The sequence below is a fragment of the Sturnus vulgaris genome, chromosome 21, assembly GCF_052056855.1.
Source record: "Sturnus vulgaris isolate bStuVul1 chromosome 21, bStuVul1.hap1, whole genome shotgun sequence".
In the NCBI taxonomy this organism is placed as follows: Eukaryota; Metazoa; Chordata; class Aves; order Passeriformes; family Sturnidae; genus Sturnus; species Sturnus vulgaris.
Window position 1 is genome coordinate 4,983,019 of NC_142263.1, and position 21,150 is coordinate 5,004,168.

General features: G+C 42.1%; 2 protein-coding genes across 5 annotated transcripts in view; both read left to right on the forward strand.

The window, feature by feature from the left end:
• Window positions 1-99: 99 nt before the first annotated feature.
• INPP5K (inositol polyphosphate-5-phosphatase K) lies at window positions 100-15,191 on the forward strand. Of its 4 annotated transcripts, none has more exons than XM_088177145.1 (13): window positions 100-256; window positions 2,354-2,461; window positions 3,093-3,201; window positions 5,683-5,799; window positions 6,088-6,260; window positions 6,870-6,981; window positions 7,473-7,582; window positions 8,145-8,171; window positions 9,828-10,020; window positions 10,259-10,396; window positions 10,866-10,949; window positions 11,625-11,729; window positions 12,745-15,191. In XM_088177145.1, the coding sequence occupies exons 1-13, from the start codon at window positions 222-224 to the stop codon at window positions 12,859-12,861; spliced, it is 1,428 nt and encodes a 475-aa protein (XP_088033271.1). In that variant the 5' UTR covers window positions 100-221; the 3' UTR covers window positions 12,862-15,191. The 4 variants fall into 4 exon arrangements, with proteins under 4 accessions (XP_088033271.1, XP_014732087.1, XP_088033269.1 ...); XM_088177143.1 differs by lacking the exon at window positions 100-256 and adding an exon at window positions 1,898-2,187; XM_014876601.2 differs by lacking the exon at window positions 8,145-8,171 and having other exon boundaries at window positions 101-256.
• A 4,819-nt stretch (window positions 15,192-20,010) lies between these two features.
• Window positions 20,011-21,150, forward strand: part of MYO1C (myosin IC) — a 49,310-nt gene continuing 48,170 nt past the window's right edge. The window contains exon 1 of the mRNA XM_088177142.1: window positions 20,011-20,028. The gene's annotated coding sequence lies outside the window, so the exon portion shown is untranslated. The remainder of the gene's footprint in view (window positions 20,029-21,150) is intronic.

The window sequence follows — 21,150 nt, forward strand, 5'->3', positions numbered from 1 at the left end:
GATATTGGTGCCGTGCTGGGGCTGCTCTTGGGGGTCCTCCGGGCCGCGAGGGGGCGCTGTAGATCCGGCCGTGCCCTCCCTGTGACGCGCGTCGATGGGCTCGGAGCGCTGAGGGCGGCGCGGAGGCCGCGGCCGGGCCGGGCCGAGCCAGGGGAGCGCGGGGAGCTCCGCCGGGCCCTTCCCCGCCCCTCGGGCAGCGCTTCCCTACGGGAACCCCGGGCATGGAGACCGCGGGACTTCCCACCAAGGACTTGAGGTGAGTGGTGGGCGCGGAGGGGCGCGGGTCTGAGGGCGGCTCCGAAAAGTGGCCCCGAGCGGTTACGTAAATCGGCGAGAATTAGCGAAACTTGTGTGTGTGTGCGCTCATTAATGGGGGGTTACACTAATTGGCGGCGTTGCGTAGTCATAGGAAATAGAGGAGAAAAGCTGATTTTGTGGTTTGGGAGGTCGGTACTGGAGGGGTTCAGGGAGGCTTATGGGGCATTTCTGGGTGTTTGGGACTTCCCGGAGCTCTGTTAATGTGTAATGAGGGCACGAGCATCTGCGCTTTTTAATGGACCGGGTGTGTCGAACCTGTCACTTTCTGGGAGGAAGAAGAAGCTTGAGTAAATATTGACCTTCTGCTTTTACGGTGTTTTTGTAATGTATCTTCACTCAGTGTCGATGTCCTGTCTGAGCTCGATTCCCTACAGAAACCTGCTTAGATGGGATTTGGGTAACAGCCCGTGACAGGAAAATTTTAAAAAACAAACCAACAAGCTGTCAAGAACTCAAATAGCTCAAAAATCCTCTGAAGGCTTTATTATGAGCACTGTGACCCTGAGAAATTCTCCGCTATTGAGTCATTTAAAGATTAGCAACGGTGATGCTAAATAATGACATCAGTAGATTGCTTGTATTTAGGACAGTGTTTATTTCTGCCACTGAAGTCTGTGTTTTTATCAGACTGTGGTTACTGGGCACCTTGAGGAATTGAGTTTCTATCAGTAATGACTGATGGTTTTAACATTATTTCAGTTTTGTTTTATCAGGCAATTGTCTTACAAAATTAGTAACTCGAGAGTGTTCCCAAGTGATATATCCCATGGCAGAATTAGATCTGCAGTCTACCTACATTGGTTTTTTTTTCCCCTAGAAATTTGTTTTGGACTAACTTTTGGGTGAGCTCAGCATAGTCTTACAAAGATACACGATTAGTGAGGGAAATTATGGATCATTTTAATTTGTTTTAAGGTAATTTTCCAGCTTTTCTGCATACATTGTGTGTCACCTTGAACAGACAGCTGATTGTGGGATAAAAACACAGCCTTAATAATGTGTGTATGGGTGGGATTCACTAATTATCATTGTTTATAAAGGTATTATAGAATCCTGAGATGGCTAGAAATTTAACAGTTTATTAATTTTTAAGCCTGTCTGTCATGTAACAAGACTGACAGTAAAGTGAATCTTTTTTTTAGAAGCTCTGGTACTGAAGTTACCATTTTGTAAAGTAACAGCAGAGAAGTGCTGTGATGTGAATGTTGAGAGGAGCAGTGGCTTTGCTTGGTTCTGATCAGAACTTTTTATATTTGGGATCTGGAGATTACATTTCTCCTTGCCTGCAGACAGGCACATGATCGATTCAAATCAACAATAAATTCTTTTAAACCTTGAGCTCGTCGAATTAACCACGTTAAATCTATTATGAAAAAGCCAATTCACTGTGTGTGGCAGGACGTGATTGCAGCTTTTGTAACAACCCAGCGAGTGTGCTGGCAACGCCACATTTTTTTTCCCCCGGCATTGCTGCACCTGCATTTATCCTTTTGTGTTGGGAGCGATGCTGAATTCCACAGGGTCCGCAAGACCCTTATCAATCTCTTGATTTTAATGGGCCAGTCCTTCAGGGCGTAGCTCTAATTTGGAGCAGATGGCATCGCCGGGCGGCGAGGATGCATTTCAGCATTGCGAGGGGCTCTCTCTTTTGGATTTGGAGAGCCTGGGCAGCCTGCGCAGCCGCTCCGCCAGCATCGGCAGCACCGGCTCCAGCGGCCGCCTGCAGCTCCGGCACAGGGTGGCACAGCTCATGGCCTGCGTGGAGGACATCAGCTCCGATGATGAGATCCACGAAGAAGTGTCTCGCACTCTGGATGAAGCTTTCCTCATCTGGGGGAAAAAGCTGAAGGATAAGTGGCAAGAATTCAGGTTTTGCTCCCTCCGCTTGGTTGTTTTCGGGGGCTGGCAAATAGATTTCTGGTTGATGGAAAGTGATAGGAATTCTGTGGGGAAATTAGAACGTTCTTAGAGTTGGTTGCCTGTCCACATTTCAATTTTAGCATTGATTTTGTGTGGTTTCTGTTTGTTTTTTCAGACTACACTTAGTTACCTGGAATGTGGGCACAGCTTCTCCCCCTCCCGATGTCACGAGTTTACTTCAGCTCAACTCGCTGGGCCCGACCACGGATATGTACGTTATAGGGTGAGTGATCTGAAAAAACTTGCTCTGTGAGTCTATTGCAAAACTGCTGGGTCTCAGCATGGTCTGCTCTGGGAGGACTGTGTGATGTGAATCACTGCCTGGGAGATAGTTTAACACTATTGCTACCAGAGGGTAAAGACTAACTTAGTCTTACTAGCAGAGGACTAACTTAGACCAGAGACGATTTATAGCAGTTAGCTGCTTCTATGTGGTGACAGAATACAGAATATCTTTTTTCTAAGCACACAAAAAGTTTGGGCTGCTGTTTTCTTTGTTAGCATGTTCATTTTGTTATTGGAAAATCAGAGCGTTTTAAGGGAATTAGTGCAAGTTTGTTAGGCACAGTCTGCCACTGTGTTTTCCAAACTATGTTGAAATTCTGAAGTCCTGACAGTCAGGTTATTTGTTATAACACATCTTGTCTTAAACTCTATCTTCAGATGTATATAGCTTCCTTTAATTTTGTTTTCCTCAGTGTCAGATGTGTTAGATCTGTGTGTGGGTTAAACTGCTTGAATGAGAAACTACATGAGAAATACAGCAATAAATTTCTGGGGTCTTTGTTCTGCAAAGTTCCTATGAATTGTGTCCAAGCCAACTGGTGCAATGTGAGTAATTGTGATGTATTCAGCTTACAGGAGGTGAATTCAAGAATCCCAAATTTTCTGTCTGACTTGGCATTTGATGATCCATGGAGCATTTTTTTCATGACTGTCTTGTCTCCCTTGGGATATATAAAGGTAATTATTTACCTCTCTCTTAAGTGTCACAGCACTGAAGGAAAAGATATTTATTTTTTTCCTCAGATTATCATAAAAGATAAGTTGTTGGTGTTTTTGCAGGTCTGTCACTTCCATAGGTGCATGTGTGTTAGAAGTAAGTCTTCATCACACCCGTGTTTTCCTGTTTTTATGTGATGTGATCTCAGACTGAACAGCATAGTTCCTGTGGCCACAATATCTCTCTCTCTCCCTTGTTAGTAGAGAAGTTTTTTGCTCTGTGCAATATTGGGGAGCTGTATTGTGATGCTTCTAGTGGAGTCTTGCACTATAAATACCCAAGCAATGGCAGTGATTTTCATTAAGATTGGTCAGGCTCCTTTATCTTGGGTTTTTTTCCAGTTTGTTTGCAGGTGAAAATAAATTGCATATGTATAAAACACGATTTTAGTGGGTGTATACGTTTAAGTGAGGACTTAATTTTTGGTTGAAGACCTATAACATTATATGGGAATTTAAATAAGATTTTGGGGTAGGGACATGAGAACAACTAAAGTACTGGCTGTACTGTACTTGTTTTAATAATGCCAACAATAAATGTAGGAAGGTATCCTGAATTTCTCTAGTAAAGAGAAATTAAAAGCCTTTTGTAGTGATTTTCTAAACCAAGCACTATTTTAGGCTGATTTTGCTGAGGTAATTGCATTATATGCATGTTAATCACACTCAGTAGTTGTGCTGTTCTTTTAATTGTAATTAAACAAAACAAAGGACCCATTGGGAATTACAAAAAGGAAAGAACCCACATTGTTCATTCACTCTGGCCTAGGTCATTGCTGATAAAAATTCAAAATCTGGCCGTGGGCTGACATTCAGGCCCTGTATACACAGAGTTAAAAGAATTCCTGCTGGTATGCCTGGCTGATTTTGAATTCTAATTTATAACTGAGGCATTTTGGAGCCCACTAATGAATGGATGCTGCCACCTAATGGCTTTCAGCAGGACTTGATTAGCTCTAATAATAAGGGAGAGCTGTCAGGCCGGGTCAAAATCAAACCAGGCAGCAAGGAAAGGTTATCCCAGGACTTGGGCAGGAATTTGGCCAAGCAGGAGAGGAGCAGTTCCCCCTTGGCTGACCTGTGATGAGGTTGGGTGTGGAGGGAGAGCTGTCATCCTTGGGACATTCTGTCCCCTCAGTGACAGGGTCTGTTTTTAGAGTGTTCAATTTGTCACAGTCAATTCTTCCACCATGCACAGGATCGTGTTCCTTCTGTGCAAGGGCTTTGCTTGATTTGGCTCTGAGGACTGGTGGGGCTGGTGCTGGTTCCAGCAGGGCAGGGGTTAATGCCTTGTGGTGTTCAGGACCAGTGGATGGTCTTGAGAAATGTCTGGGGACTGGCCACAGCAGAGTGAAATAAAGCAAACAAATAACAAAGGGACTGGAAAATCCTGGTACCTCATGAATGTAATTATGGAAAGGAGAATGCTGACTACTAAAATATTTATGCATCATTAGTAATTGCAGTCCATTGTTTCAGTATTCTGTGGAGTATTTTGGTGGGTTCAAGGACAATGAAAACGTTAAAATATATTCTGAAGTCATTTAATTGTATAGATATGAAGGTCAAGAAAGGAGGAATTCTGTTTTAAATTTTGGGCTGAATTCTTGTGCTTCTCCAGCAGTTGTATAGTCAATTTTATTCTAATGTAATCTGTTTCTAAATTAATCCAGCATAAAACTGAACTGCAGTTAATGTATTTCCATGTCTGTATTTTAAATTGAATCATTATCATTAAAGCAAACACAATGAATTTTGTGTTTCATGCCAGGAACATTATGAAGTCCACAAATGTTCAGTGAAGAATTATCTTTATTACACTATTTCCACACACACACACAAACAAAAAAAACCCCAAACCACAAAACCCCGTGTATGTGCTCTCTAAGTGTTTGGTAAATCAGTTTTTACAGGCACTGCAGGCAGGAGTTTCTGCTATTTGCAGCTCATTGTTTTTGCAGATGCCTGGAATTGACTGCTGTGCTTTTGAGGCATTTAATGGCATTTAGAATATTTAATGATGTGCTTAAGGGTGCTTCAGCATGAAAAGCTTGCTGCTTTTGGAGGACTTGTAAGTATGAGTTACAAAGCTTTTAGGTGAAAAATGAAGGATTTGGTTCTTCATGAACAGGATTCTTAAAGACAGAAAGAAGAGGCTGTTGAGGCAGAAGAAAAGTCTTTAAAGAGATTTGGGCAGGTGCATGTTTTGAGGTTGACTTCAGACTCAAATATAATGTTAGATCTGTGTTAATTAGCTGAGGAATTGATCAGATGTGTTTGTAAGGAATATGTTTTTCACAGCACTGTGTAAATGCAGTATTGAGGCCAGGCCTCCAGAGGGAATTGCATGACTTCTGCTGTGGCCTTCTTCACCTAAAAGCTCCTGTGAAGCAAGGCCAAGGAGCTCCTGGAAATGACCATTCCTTCTTTTGTCTCCTGCAGCTCTCCTCGGTTCGCATGCAGGGGTTGCTGCTTCTGATCTTTGTGAAGCACGTGCACCTTCCCTTCATCCGGGACATCCACACCCACTACACCCGCACGGGCCTCTATGGCTACTGGGTAAGGGCTGCTCAGTGTGCTCACCTGCTTGTGCTGAGGAGATGGGGTTTAATTAAAAATTAATAACCTGACAAGCAGAAAAACTCTGCTTTCATTTATTTGGACCTCGTGTGCAGCACACACGAATTTCAGATTTCAGTTGATTTGCTGATACACAACAATTTGTGTAGGAAGAAATGGTGCTGATTTACATCTTAATTGCAAGATTCCAAAAGTCCTAGGTGCTGTTAGTTACATTTGCAGGCATTGAGTGCAGTTTCAGGGAGTGTTGTTCACCTTCCGTGCCAGGGGAACAAAGGAGGAGTCAGTGTCCGCATGTCCCTCTTTGGGCACACGCTCTGCTTCATGAACTGCCACTTGCCAGCTCACATGGAGAACACAGAGCAGCGACTGGATGACTTTGAGAAGATTCTGGAAATGCAGTTTGAAGGAGAGGATATTCCAAGTCCCTTGGATCATGAGTGAGTTGTTCACACAGTTCAGTGTTGTTTTCTCTATTATGGGGTGAACTCTTGCACTGAAGAGTTTTGGGTTTGGATTTTTCATCCATCGTTTTTATTTTAAATGTCCCTTCAGCCTTCACCCTCAGCCCTGGGAGGAAAAGATAACCTGAAAGACAGATATCTGTTTTACAAAACTATTTTATTCCAGTTTCTAATTACATTCATTTGTTAGCATATAAACTGTACATGTCATACAGGAAATCTTTAGAAGCTAAAGCCTATTTATACCAAAAGTCCTTTAGGTTGCTGTTAAATGTTCAGAGATGTAAGACTCAGGAGAAGTTAATATTGAGGCAATAATAAGCAAGCAGCAAGAATGCAAGGGACTTAATTTACTGTTTCAATTTCTTCAGTTGTTTTTTTTGTTTGTTTGTTTAGCAGCAGGTTGTCCCTGTGTAAGCTTATCTATTACTGCTTAATGTTTGTGTTTAAGCTGTTTGCATTAAGTAATAAAAGTGATTAGAGCACCTCATTAGTGTAATGGCTAATATTCTGCCAAATTCTTCCCTTGAGTTAATAGATTCATATAAATCTTCCTTGTTTGATACATTTTGGTTTGGTTTTAAGGGTTCTCTTCTGGTTTGGAGATCTGAACTTCCGGATAGCAGATTATGGGATACACTTTGTCAGAGAATCAATCAACAACAAGCGTTTCAATCTGCTCTGGGAAAAGGACCAGGTAGGTTGGCTCAGTTTCTTTGGGGGTTAGTTTTGGTTTTAAAGCACACAGACACATTCTGGGAGTTAAATTGCACCTTGAGCTTCTCATTTCTGTTAAAGAGCACAGACTCAGAACAGTCATGAGCTGGTCATAAGCCCCAGTTAATTGCAATCTTTTTCTGCTTTTGTGTAGTCTCTTACTCATTTGAAATGCTCATGTTTGACTGGAGATTTCTTTGAATTTCATGTCTTGTCAGTTGTTTCATCACCTCCTCTTCTCCCAAGAATTCTTTTTAAGAGAACCTTATTCTGGATTTTGTTCTGAGTAGAATTGCCTGTAAACTTTTAGATGGATCACATCAAGAGTTCTGGCTATAACAAAGAGACTCTTCTGAATTTACCTTTCCAATGTTGTACTGACTGCAATGTTGAATTCTTGGAAGATGCTTTTCCAATCATCCTTTTTTTTTTTTAACGTGATCTTTTTAAAGTTACTTTTTATTTCTGCAGTTAAATATGGCAAAGAAGAAGGAAGCATTTCTGAAAGAATTCAAAGAGGGTCCTCTGCAGTTTAAGCCCACCTACAAGTTTGACCTTTACTCAGAGGTCTATGACACAAGGTAAAAGATAAAATGAATTTAGACATGGAATATGAGAGTGAATGTGGTGCTTGGTTAAATATCACTTTAGTAATAGCAAACCTGAATTTCCTGAGTGTACTGGGGCTATTGAGCTGTTCTGTTAGGCTTGGATTATCAAATCTTGACTAAATTAATATTTTTGGCTGAAGAAGCTGGGGTCTGCTGATGGTATGAGGGAAGTAATGAAACAGCCCAACTGCCTTTTTGCAAAGACCAGATTAATAAAATAAACGAGCACTTGTTTAAGCTGCTTTTTTATTATTTTTACTAAAAGTGCTCATTAGTTGTCAAAAAGGAGCAAAAAAAAATTGTCTGTCATGTTTGCTTCCCTTCTCTGTTTAAGCATTTCATTTGATATGTTGGTATTTGAAAATTAATATATATTTGTCTTTATTGATTATTTTTAGTTGGTGTGTCTTAATTTTCCAAAGTTTTTCTGTGATACTCAAGTCTGTTTGTTAAGTATTAGTCTTATGTTTCCACAGAAGGATAAGTTCCTGTCCAAACAGGGTTTTGTACTGATCTTTTTCTTTACTTTCAGAGAACAGAAGTCCCTGTTTTGGTTTAAGTAAGAAGAGAACTTTCTGAATTTTGTAGTTTTTTTAATATTTCAGAATCAAAACAAGGCTCCATCTGAGCTTTTGCTTTGGTTTTTGTGAAATATTTGAAAATCAGATGACAGCTGATTTTCTTTAGGGATTTTCTTTACCTTTCTGAAAGCTCCAGTGTTATCTACTCTGCTGTTGCACTTAACATTGGAAGTTTCTTCATGTGGACCCAAAGACATTTTGCTTCCTAACTGAATATGAAGAGATGTAATGGGACCAGCAGTAAATCCATCTAACAAAAAAGACTTGAAATAATCCAAACCTGGACATTTTACAAACAGTTCATACCTTGGTTGTCTGTATTGGCTGATTTAGAGAACAAAAAGTGTGGCTGCACGTTCTGTGTGCATCCTGCTGCTGTTCAAACTACCAGCCAGACTTAGCTCAGATGGGGGTGACCAGCAGACCTCAAGGCAAATGTTGCTTTTACTGAAGCCCACAGGATTTTATTTTTGATACTCCTTCAGTGTGCATTCTGAGGGTTTGTTTCCCATCCAATACCCCATTTTCTCTAAAGCAGTGTTTTACCTTTATTTTTTTGGTATTTTCCTGCACAGCAGAGCAGACATTTGGCATCTCCTGAAGATTTCTGTCTGTTTATAGAATTACTGCACTAAGTGGGATAAAAGCCCTTAGTCATTTCCAATCTTTCCACCTTATTAAAGGTGGGAAGGGGTAAAACAAAATGATGTTGATTACTGAACTAAATGGCCTTGGTTTTGATATTTAAAGTTATTAAACTGACAGTTTTCCTTACACATTCTGCTTTTAACTTTTATAATCCAATCCAGTCCATTCTAATTCCTCTTCCATAGGGTATGATCTTTTCTCCATTTCAGTTTGAAGTGATCCACCCATCCAGAGAGTTGCTCTTAAGCCTTCCACCCACTACAGAGACAGAGGGCTCATGTCTTCTGGTGTAGTTGATATGGTATAAAAGGAAACTCTGCAATGTGATTACAGTTTGATGTGTAGCACAGTTGCAGGCACAACTTCCTTCATTAGAGAATTTTGAAAGCCTGTTGTTAGGAGACAGCAGGAGCTTGCAAACCTGAAATGCAGGCTGGTACAATTTAGGGGAACTTCTAAATAAAGCATTGCTGTGGTAATGACCACAAGCTACCCAAGTTTGTCCTGTTTTTTGTTGTTAAAAGAAACTTGCTCTCAAATCTTTTGAACAATTTCAAATGTCATTAAGACTCTTACTATACATTCTTTATGTTTACAGCCTCGTTTCTCAGAATATCTCTATGTTTGGAGCCTGGGGCAGTTGCTGTATTATCTCAGTGTTCATGCATGTTTTTACAGGGTTTTAGGAGAAAGTATCATTTCCTGACTGAAGCCAACTAACCCGCTGAAACATCCTTCTCCCCTTCATTTTACTACTCTTTCAGAAAGCCATGAAACTGATCTGTGCTGAATGGAGTTCAAATTAAGGAAACGTTGGTTGTAAAACACATTAAACAGAGCTGTAAAATGAAGCTTGGATATGATTGCCTCCTTTTATTAATATGTATCTCACAGTCTTTGAACTCTGAGTAGATTTTGCACAGCATTCTTAGCTTTTGGCAACTTGTTTCTCTACTCATTTCACTTTTTACCTTACATTTTTGCAGTGAGAAGAAGAGAAAGCCAGCATGGACTGATAGAATTCTATGGAAAGTGAAAAATCTCAGTGAGGTTGCATCAAAAGAAGGCGAATTCCCTGAAGAAGAGAACCTGATTTCTGTTACTCTGATTAACTATGTCAGTCACATGAGCTATGGCATCAGTGATCACAAACCTGTCACAGGAACTTTCAAGCTTGAGGTGGTGCCCTAGTTATGTTGTTAAGAAAATGTTTGGTTTTACTCAGTGTTGCCTTACAGCAGCTGATTTCCTAAACCATAATCTCTGTTTCATTCTGGTCATAGTGAAGGCAGCAAATTGCTTTTAGGTTATTTGCAGTCAGTTAAAGAGTCCCACAGTTGTGGCAGAGAATAACTTGAACAGAACAACTGTAAGAATAACAGGCTTGAGTGAGTTTAAACTCTGTTTTTTTGTGTAGATGAAGCCTCTTGTCTCAGATCCCTTGGTCGTGCTGAATGCTGAGGGTGAGTGGAGTGCAGAGCACGATGTTCTCATCCGCTACTCTGCAGTGCCTGAATTCCCCAGCAGTGCTTGGGACTGGATTGGGCTCTTCCAGGTAATGTCACCTCATCATGGCTCTTCAGCAGAGATGGGGAATGGGACTGCAGGAGGTCCTTGGGAGTTTCAGAGCAATGATTCTTGCTAGTGCAGAACTCTGGGAAGTAGCTGTGTCCTTGATTAGTTTCTGTGTGCTGGCAGTTTAGCTCTACAGCATGTTCTTCCACACCCTTTAAATTCTCTGCTAAGATAATCTTTTTGTTTATTGAAGTAAAATGTTGCAGAAGCTGTGGAAAGGAGTTTATGCAACAGAAACAAAGAACAAAATAATCAATAGAAGGGTGAGAGAACAGAGCAGTCCCAGCCTCTCAGAAACAAAAGATGTGTTCATGCTCCCAAAATGTTTTGATCCTAAGAATGATTTAATTACTTCAGTGAAACAGTAAACATCTCTGACAACTTTGTTTTTCAGGTACTATGGTTTTTGTTTCCATCAGGAAGCTGATGGTTTGTATCTTTCTGTGCAGGTGACTTTCAGGCATGTGAAGGATTATGTTACTTATGCTTGGGTGGAAGATGATGAAATATCTTCCAGCAGAGACAGTAAACAAGTAAGTCAGTTGTATTTCTTTCTAATGTAGTTCCCTGTAGAGTAGCATTGGAGGTCTGTTCCATATCCCCTTCCCTTCACGGGTTCTGTATCCTCTTCCCAGTTGAAAATAAGTGGGAATAATATTATTATTTTAAATCCCTCTTCCTAATTCTTCCTATTGAATGTTTTGGTCCCTCTTTAAAAACTGCTGTCTGCTAGAGAGCTTTCTAGTAGTGATTACCTAAAGTGATTTAAACCAAACAAATAAAACTTACTTTGATGCTAATGATAAATATCCAGAGATACTTATCTGAGCAAATAGAAATTGGGAACGATGACTCCTTGGGACAGGAGCAAACCAAGCTTGTGAATTGCTCTGCTGCTGCCACCAGGAGGCAGCTCCACTCCCTGTGCTGCTCTGTGGCTTTGTCCCTTCCCTTCCAACCACTGCGGGTTTCTCCTCCCTTGTCACTGAACCAAGCCAGCTTGCTGACATGGTAAAGGATATTCCTCCTCCTTCCTGATTTAATTTTCAGATGATTTCCTAAGTTATTTCTGTCTCCATCCGTTTTAACTTACGTTTTAAAATGTGCTTATAAATAGCAAATACTGATTTTGATGGTATCCTGAATGGCTTTTTTGTAAATTTCTTTTTCTGTGGAAATTGCTCATTGCCTGTTCTTATTCTTGCCAGGTTTACATGAGTGCTTCAGAAATACCTAGGACGGGAGGAGAATTTTTGCTTTGTTATTTTAGCAATAACTTGCAGTCAATAGTTGGCATCAGTGAACCTTTTCAGGTAATACATTAGGAAGCATTGATTAATGTTGATGAGATTTTTTTATAACTTCTTTTGTTTTAAGATGCATTTGAACACAGCTGTGTTAATCCTTGGGAAGGTGGCAGCAGAAGGAATTTTAAAAAGGATTTGTCTTGGCTAAAAAGAATTTGCTGATGTGCTGAAAGACTCTGAGTAGCTGTTACAGCATCACACAGCAGTGAAACAAGACAGGTTTCTCTCCCTCACTGTTCACTTTTGGAACTTCAGGCTCCCTGTTAGGTCCCCAGTTTCTGTAAAGATGACAAATCAAGTGCTGCCAAATTTCTGGCATGTTGTAAGTGAGCTCTTTGTGCTCCATTCTGTGATTTGCACCCAAGTGTTTCCTGTAAATTGTCACTTGAATTTGGGAAGGATGGGACAACTGGACTCAGGTTATTTGATTTACAGGCTTTGTTTCATTTCTGCAAGGATGCCTTAATCTGCCCAAACAAGATGAACTGACCAAGCATTGCTGCTTCTGCACAAGCACGGTTTTTTTCCAGAATAATTTTGTTTGTGCATAATTTTCAATGCTGTCATGGCTGTGCTCATGTGCTGGGGAATCACTGAAATAGGAATTCTGTACTGTTGGTGGTGAGGATGAAGGGGTTGTAGAAGACTGTGAAACCTCAGTGCCTTAGGGGATAAAATAATGAAAGTTCCTGGGCTAGCTGGTATCCCATTCCTGTTTTATACTATTATATCTTTTTTTAGACGTTCTATTCCTATTTTTCTCTGTATGGGTGAGGAACATGGCAGAGTGGAGTATTTGTGTTTTCTCTGAGCTCAGTATCTAACACAGATTTTGCAGGATTGTTGCCTTTCTTCTTACATGACATTTAATGTTTTGATATCACTGTAGTGAATTTTTACTAGATTTTAAAATCAGTTTTTAGCAAGCATGACAGACTTCTTTATATAATAGTATGAATAATACAGAACAACACAATGCTTTTGAATTGTTAATTTGGTTTTTATCCTGTTTTTCTCCTAGATTCAGCCTAGCCAAGAACCAATAGAAAAGGATCTGCCAGAGGAAGAGAGCAGCTGGCTGCATAAACCTGACAATCCAGAACCACGTCGTGATTCTGAAAAAAGAAAGGGCACATAATGGTCCTGGTTCAGCAGTCAGATGATTCTTTATGTCTTAGTGATTGTAAGCTTTTGCTCTTAGAAGATGGAGTAAGACAGGTAGGATTGTTCAGAAACTTTGGAAGCTTGTAGAGGATAATTTATTGTGGAAATGGATATTTTTATTCTGGGGAGAGTAACTCTCTTGCACTGGATGAGAACTGTAAAATAGCACTTAAGGAATGCTGTGTGTTTTAAGGTGATAGACATTTCTAATGCAATGATTTAACCTAAGGAAGTTGCAATGTTTAATAGATTTTTAAGCTTGTTCCTTTTTATGTAGAGGATATTTTATTTAAGATGCAATATTTACTATGCTGTAACTACTTAATAATTGATTTCCAAATTTTGAGTTTAAATGAAGTTATTTAAAAATTATTTATTAGATACAGCTAGTTAGCTTGTTTTGAAATTTTATTTGACTTTCAAATGTAAGCTAATTACCTTTTGGGAAACACCAGTGACAACAGGTCACATGAAAAAAATCTTTGGAGTGTGTAATGTCTCCTTTGGTAGATCCTTCTCTTCATGCCTTACTGAGAACTCTTTGTAGGATTTTCCATTTCTGATTCTTCCAAATTGAAATACATTTATCAAAATGCACTATTCTTGATTTTTTTTAAATTCTTCCTTTATAAAACAACTAAGCAATTTGCTTATTGCCTTTCTCCCCCTCGTTAAAAAATGTAAAATAAACCCATTTTTATACCAGTCCCTGGCTTGGAGTGAGCCAGGATCCCACAACTTCTGAGGGAAATATTGCTTTAGCATATTTCCCATTCCATTTAGCATATTTCTGCAAAAATGCAGAGGAATATTGCTTTAGCATAAATGAGCAGCCCATGGTTGGTGACTTGGCATAATCTTTGAAAAGTGTAAGTCTCTTCAATTTATAGCAATCAGTCTGCAAACTTTCTGTTTTTCTAGAGGTGCTCAGACCTTTCTGTATCCTGTGCACTTGAGGGTGGAGATGGAATAAGAAATTTCTTGTACCTTTAGGAACCTGAAAGGTAGTTAGCTTTTGAAAGGCTCTTGTTTCTTGGTGAGGAAATAGAGATCTTTGGAAAGGATAGGAAAGGGCACCAGCATTCCACAGAATCTCAGGCTGCAGTGCTCTGTATCCACAGCTCCAGGTGTGGTGAGCAGAGTTAGTCACTCCTCACTGGCACAGGGATAGAAAAGAACAGATTTGGATCAGGTGGAAGAGCAAAGACTGTTGGGATGTTCATGCTGGAATTCTGTTCAGAACTGAGTGGATTCCTTTCTGCTCTTTTTCTCAAAGCCTTATTTTTTTTCAGGGTTGTTTTGAGATAGAAAGTTAACAGCTTGATAGGATATTTGTTTTGCTTTTATCATTCACTGTATAAAATCTTTTGAGGTCCAGGTGTCTTTGTGTCCTGTTGAAGCTCTGACATAGGTTTCTGGTTAGGTAGTTGCAGTGGGCTTTAGGAACACTTGGCCTCTGTAGGTTTTAGTTGCATCTCACTTGATGCTTGGTGTTGGGAACTGTTCCCAGTAGTGAGGGCAGGTTCAGAGGATACTGTGTTCATTGCATGGATTAACACTGCCTTGAGGTTTACAGTTTGTACATTCCTGTTACACTTTGGAACCATATTAGAACCAATTTTCCCATTTATACTGGTCCCCCAAGGATTTGTTTTGCTCTGAATCTTTCAGATATGTGACTTCTCATGGCACTTAGGGCATCAGACAAATCCCTGCTTCGAATTGCAGTACCTTCTGCAGTTCCTGTCCTGTGCTGTCTCAGGTTTCACTCGTGTAACTCTGACCGTTCTCCATGCGAGGAGATTCTGTGGAGAGCCCAAAGAGGCTTTGAATTCCAGACCACAGCTGGCGATTTACTGTGGACCAAGATCCAGTTTCTTCTTAGCAGGGTGCCATGCAGCCTCTTTGCAGGGGTGAGACACTCGAGATCCTTTGTGTTTGTGGGAGCTGAGAACCCTCTGTCACTGGACACAGAAGCTGCATTTTGTAAACTGATCCTTTGAACCACGGGACTTCCCGGAAAATGCCCCCAGCAGCTGGGATTGGAACTGCTTGTGTGTAAGGAGGATGCTGCACAGAACTCTGCACTTCTTTCTTCAGTATTATGCACACAGAGGCACTTTTGTTTACTACTGTTACCTATGGTAGCTTTTCAAACTATTCCATGACCTGTAATGATGCAATTTCTGATGAAATTTATCTTTTCTTAAAACACCTTTAATTGGATGTTATAATCACTGGAAATGTTTTTATACTCATGTGTTTTTCTTTTCATGTACCTCTAAAATAAATCCTGGCAGTGAAGTGTTGTGCATGGCCTCTGTTAATTTGAGAAGGAACAGACTGGTTTGGGTGGGGAAGATGAATTTGTAACCTTTCTCCAAGGAGCTTGGTTTGGTCATGTTTAATGCACAGATAAAAGTATTCTAGAAGGAAATCAGTAACAACCTATGGCAGGACTTGGGCTGCAAAAGAAGGGCAAGGACAAAGCAGATTCATCTTCTTCCCTGTTTCAATGAATCCAGTATTAAATGCTCTTGTGGTTTTGCATTTTCTGTCCTTCTTCCCCACTGAGGAGGTTTCGACATTTTCCCTGTAAAAATGCCCAAACCACTTGACATTGTTTCTTAATTTTTGAGAACAGGTTCTTCCACTTTCACTTTTTCACAGTGAATTTTTTATGGTGTGATTTGAGGTGTCTCTTTTGCCTTTATGAAAGATCTGCTAAATTATGCTTCGTATTTTAAATTTAGTATATTTTTATATAAATTTGCACTCAATTTCCATCTAAGGATACCTTTTCATAACTCTCTGCTGTTGGAGAATTAATTTTCAAATGGGTACTATATATCCCAAGGAATGTTGTCCAGTGTAGCCTCATTGAACTCCCATATATTTGTGATTGCTGGCTAACCTCAGGATGTGCAGTGTATCATTGCACACAGATAGTACAGCTCTGTGTAAACAGGAAATATTTCTAAGATGTCTTGCGTGTTTGTGAGACCCTAAAAATACCTTCTGATAAAGACCATTGTTTCTACTACCACTGCTTCCTTCTCTGCTCTTGGACACTGAGTGACACTCAGATGAACTTGTCTGAATTAATATACTGCAGTGGAAGGGCCAGTTGAACAAAGTTGGAATTAAGTTTTCCTTGAGAGAGGAAGTGATACCTTTTTTGAGAGCTCTGTGTTGCTAACAGGAAGTTTCCTGTGGCCCTTTCTCTCCCTGGATTTAGGGATTGTTGTTGGAACATGATTGACACAAAGCAATTTCTGTTTAACCTGCAGAAAATGATCAGCTCTGGAACTGCTCTGAATTTGTTTAATTGCTTCAATTTGAGGAACATCATGGATCTGTGTGATGTACATGATTTGTACATCCCACCTCCCTCTATTGCAGTGGAACTGTCATCTTCCACTTACAGGGTCTCTGCAATTTAAAAGAACATTGTGCAGCCTAGAAAGCAGCAAGAGAAATCTGTGTGGGAACAGCTGAACACAGGTTGGGACAATTATTTGAGGTAAACAGTGAAGTGTGAGATGTGGGGATGCAAACTGGCCAGAGGAAATGCAGAGGTGCAGGAAAAATTCAGAAAATATGAATACAGGCACCACAGAAGGATGAAAAACAGAGTAGCAAACATTTTAACCTGCTAGGCATGCTTTGAAACTGGCAGTTCTCAAGTACAGACATCAGCTCTGGTAGGGAATGTTTCAGCTTCTTTGTCCAGTTCCAATTGCACTGTAACTGTGTGGTTTTGAGCTCAGGCTCATCAGAGACCACGCTATGCTCCTCTGTGCCCATTTTTATTTTGTTCTTTCAAATTTTTTCCAGCTTCTTTATGCTTTTCTTTACCTTTTTTTTCCTCTTACCACTCACTTATTTACTCACTTGTAGCCCGTTTTCAGAAGGTTTTTGTGCACATAATTCTGGTATCTGTATCACAGAAGCCGTTCCACTAACACAGCTTTGGTGTTCTGACCTTGGTGATTTCTCTCTATAGAAAGGGGAGGTAAATCAGGCTGAGTATTCCTCCTTATTACTGAGAATAGGGTGGGTTTGTTTGGGGAAGTCACAGTTGGGTTTTTAAATGTGATAAAATCTATTTTTTTTTTAGTAGAACTCCATATTGGGAAGTGCTCAGGGAAACAAACTGTTGGACTGGAACAATCTTGTGTATAACAGCTAAGGAGGCATCATAATAATTATTCCAGATATGGAACACAGAACAGTCACAGGCCCTTTCTTTGCAGTTGCTGAACAGAATTGTGTTACCTGTATCTGCTCTGGAGTGACCAGTGCTTGTTAATCTTATTAATTAGTCTTGTTAATGCTTTCTTAGCAAGCATTATCAACTGCAGTTGGTTTGTTAGTAGAGTTGAAAATTCAAATTTGGCTCTTCCAAGAAGATAGAAGGAATTATGTCCTCATCAAATCTTAAAACACCTAAAATTGAGACTGATTTTATCCCCCCTAGTCACAGTCAGGATATCTGATCTCTTTTTTTGGAGGGTGATAGGTCTGGCCACTCCATTAATGAATGGCATGATCATTGTAAAGCTCTGTAATTGCACTTAAACCAGTGTTCACCAGATTATTTTTCTCCTATTTGTAGGAATTTTCATGCTGTAACATGCCAATTAATTTCCTTTGCCATAATTAGTTAGCTACTCAAGGACTCAATTAATAATGATTCCGTTCTGCAGCAGTTTGCAGAACTTCCTGTAGTTACCATGGGAGCAATCAGGGTTTTCTATTGCTTGCTCTTGGAGGCAAAGATGAAGGATTTTTTTTTCTGTACAAAATCTCTTGGTAGGTTTTTGAAGTCCACCATGGGATTGTTTCGTGCCAACACCTCAGAAACAGCATCCGCAGCGACCTGACTTTCCTGAGCCCGGTGGGACAGAAATGGAACAGCAGCAAAGTTGGAGGCAATAAACACAAACATAAATTTAGGCTTCTTGGAACTGTCGTGGCACGTTGGAATGAGTGGAAACCAGTCTTGAACTTCATTGTTTCAGCTCTCACCTAACACTTAGTATAAATACAGAGGTTCATCTTTTCCTCTCACAACAGGGCTCCGAACCAAAGGCTGCACTCAGTCAAGCTTGGCTGCTGCTGCTGCTGCACACTGAACTCAGAACTATCCACAAAGAATAGAGGGATTTACTGACTTTGAGAAAATGGAGCTGCAGATTGAACGTGTCCCTACAGGAGAAATCATCCGCGTGGTCGGGCACAAGGCAGAGCGCAGGACTGTAAGCCTGGCTTTTATTCTTCTGTCCCCTTCTGGCACTGGTGGTTACACAATAACCACCTTAGACCTGAGCTGAGCAACTCCAGGGCAAGAATGGGAGGGTTTGCAGGGCTGGTTGGTCGTTGGAGTGACTGGAGCTGTGCTGTGAACAGTTTTGTCTCTCTGGGATGGATTTACCAGTAGTGAAGTGAGTGGGAGTTTAGAAAATAATTCAAATTTATTTCCTGTAGAAATACTGCAGTGAGCCCAGTTTGGCCTGGCTGTATGAATTCTGTCACAATTCTGGGAGCACTTTCAGACTGCAGAGGAAGGAAAAGAGCTTTGAAACAGTTATTTTGTTCCTCTTGTGTTGATTGTGCTGTCGTGGGGTTCATGCCCTGAATGTTACAGGAAGGTTCACATGTGGAAAATTCAGTGGTACAAGCACACATTAACAAACTTTAAAATATCTCAAGGAACTGACTATTCTGTTAATTTGGGACTTCATTGACTTGTGTTCAGGGTTTGTATGTAAGCAAATGGAAATCCGTGAGCTGATCGCTTCTGGTTTGACACACACAGTTGAGAAAGATGGTACTTTTCTAAGAATAATTTCAGTTTTCTTGGAATGAATGGTTGTTCTGTGTGTTTTGCTTCAGAACATTTTCTATCGGTATTTTTATAACTCTTAATTAAAGGAGTCGAAAGAAAAGGAGCTGTGTAAAATTGAAAGTGTTTGGAAGTACCTAAATGCAACTGTGAATTTCTGTCTCTGTGTCATAGCTATTTAAAACCTGTTTAACGGATCTTCAGCTCTGGTAGAGCCATCTTGTACTAAAGTGCACATCTGTGCACGTTGCTGCTGTTTCCTAGCATTGTCTTTCTAGTGACTAATCTGAAACACAATCTGAAAATGAGCTGAGACATTTACTGGGTGGTTACATAATTGTCAGGTAGAGTCATTTTACTTCAGAAAAAAACTGAGAGCTCCCTCTGCTTTGTTGGGAGAGGAGACAGTGGAAATTCTGTTGTTCTTTGTTTTGCAGAGTGTTACTGACTTATTTTTAGAGATAGTAGGGCACACTGGCAGGACTGAATTGTTGTTCCCAGGGGGAAATGTTCCTTTAAACCTTAGCACATCAAAAAGAGAAAAGGTATTGGTTCAACTTTCTAAAAAGTTTTAAATATTCAATGAACTTGCTCCTTTGAAAAGTGTGTGTCAAGCAGTGTTGGTGCTGCAGGAATGGCCGAAGAGGGGTGGTTTTAGAGAAACTTTAAGATGCTTTAAACTGCTGTAGGAGTGGCAAGAGCAGAGCTTTACTGCTTCAGTTCAGAGCGGTTTAGGCCGTTCAATGTGCAGAATTTCCTGTGGATCCTGACGAGACTGCCTCGGGTATTTCACCCCTGTGTGGGATGAACCAACCTGCTGCTCACAGCGGATGGGTTACCCGAGCTCGGTGCAATCACTCGGGAGCTTCACCCTGCGTCCTTCCCCGGAACGAGAGCACTTCTGATGACTCCCACAGCCAGGAGGGGCCGGTACAATTACCATCAGCGCTCCAGCTTCATCTCATCCCTCTGCAGCAGACAGGTGCGTCTGCCCTTGGAGGCAACACCAACAGCGGGGTGCAGAAGCCGCTGGGCAGGATGCTGCTGCCGGGGACCGCGTAACCAGCGCGGGCTGTGCCCTGCTGTGCCGTGCCGGGGGGCGAGGCGGCTCCCGGCGGAGCTGCGGGGCCGGTGCAGGTGAGCGAGGGCGGAGCAGCGGCCCCAGCCCGCATGCCCGGCGCTCGGACATGCTCACTAGCGGCGCGGCGCGGGCTCCCGCGGGCAGTCAGCGCCCAGGCGCTCGCGGAGCCGCCGCAGGGCCCCGAGCCGCGCGTCCCGGGGCACCGAGCGCAGGTGAGCGGGGCTGGGGGAGCCGAGCGAGCGAGTGAGGGAGTGAGTGAGCGAGCGGTGTGCGCGGCCGCCTCCTGCCCGCCCGGCAGCACCGGCGCTCGGGCACATGGCTGCGGGGTACACGGGGGCAGCGCCCCGGGCGGCCGCGGCTCGGCCGTTCTCCCGCAGCCGCCGACCTTGCCGGAAACTCGGGACGTTCCCCACGGACGGGACAAACGAGCGGGGTAGAGCAGCCGGCGTGCTGGCGGCGGCACGGCGTGGCTGCGGCCGCCCGGAGCAGTTCTCGCTGCCCGGCTCCCGGCGGAGCGGGGCTGAGCTCCGGTAACGCTTCCGTGCGCGCATCCCGCACAGCCTGCCCTGCCCTGGGCCAGGCTGCTCGCGGGGAGCCGGGCTGGGTGTGGCGGGGCTGCTCCCGGCTCAGACGTGGCCGTGACACGGCCGGGGCTGCAGGCGCCTTGGCTTGGCTTGCCCTTGTCAAGACAGGCTTGCTGTACATCCCGAACTTGCGTTACAGCTCCGAGCGCTGCTGGGTGTGATCCGCCCTGCCGTGCACAGCGCTGACGTTCACCTTGGAGGAATTCTTCCTTCTTTGCCGGTGCTTGCACAGGTGTCTCGAAGCACTTAATGGAGAAATCTCGGTGTATTTAGTCCACTCTCACAGGTGGAGATGGTCAAACTCCTTAACTTCTCCAATTTAGACACGTCTGCGTCCCCACTGGGACTCAGGGATCCCCATCTCTAGTGCTGCTTTCCATGCCAGTTCTTCCCAGTTCTAATATACCTGGAGTTAATTGCTTTAAGTGACAGTGACTCATGGGAGGAATCTGACTCTGCCTGAATGAGCAACTCATTCTAGTAACTTGAATTTTCTGAGTAATACGGCTTGAGTTGCATTCTCGTCGTTGGGAGGATTACAGAGGAGAAGTGATTCTGAGATACAATACAGAGATTATTCTGATATTTAATCTCTCTCTGACAGTTGCTTAGGGCGGAAGGCTCCTCCATAACTACTTGTGGATGGCAGCTGCTTAGTTTGTAAAAGTGACAATTGAGAAAATTTGCTTGGTTGGTGGGACAAGCCATGAAAACAGAACCACATCATAGAGTACTTGGTAAGAAAGGCAT

What these genes read in the sequence shown, in the direction of transcription:
- INPP5K (XM_088177143.1), top strand. Translation starts at nt 1,913, where the DNA reads ATGGCATCGCCGGGCGGCGAGGATGCATTTCAGCATTGCGAGGGGCTC. An exon ending in GATAAGTGGCAAGAATTCAG is followed by an intron (nt 2,188 to 2,353) that starts GTTTTGCTCCCT and finishes TTGTTTTTTCAG; the next exon opens with ACTACACTTAGTTACCTGGA. An exon ending in CGGGCCTCTATGGCTACTGG is followed by an intron (nt 5,800 to 6,087) that starts GTAAGGGCTGCT and finishes CTTCCGTGCCAG; the next exon opens with GGGAACAAAGGAGGAGTCAG.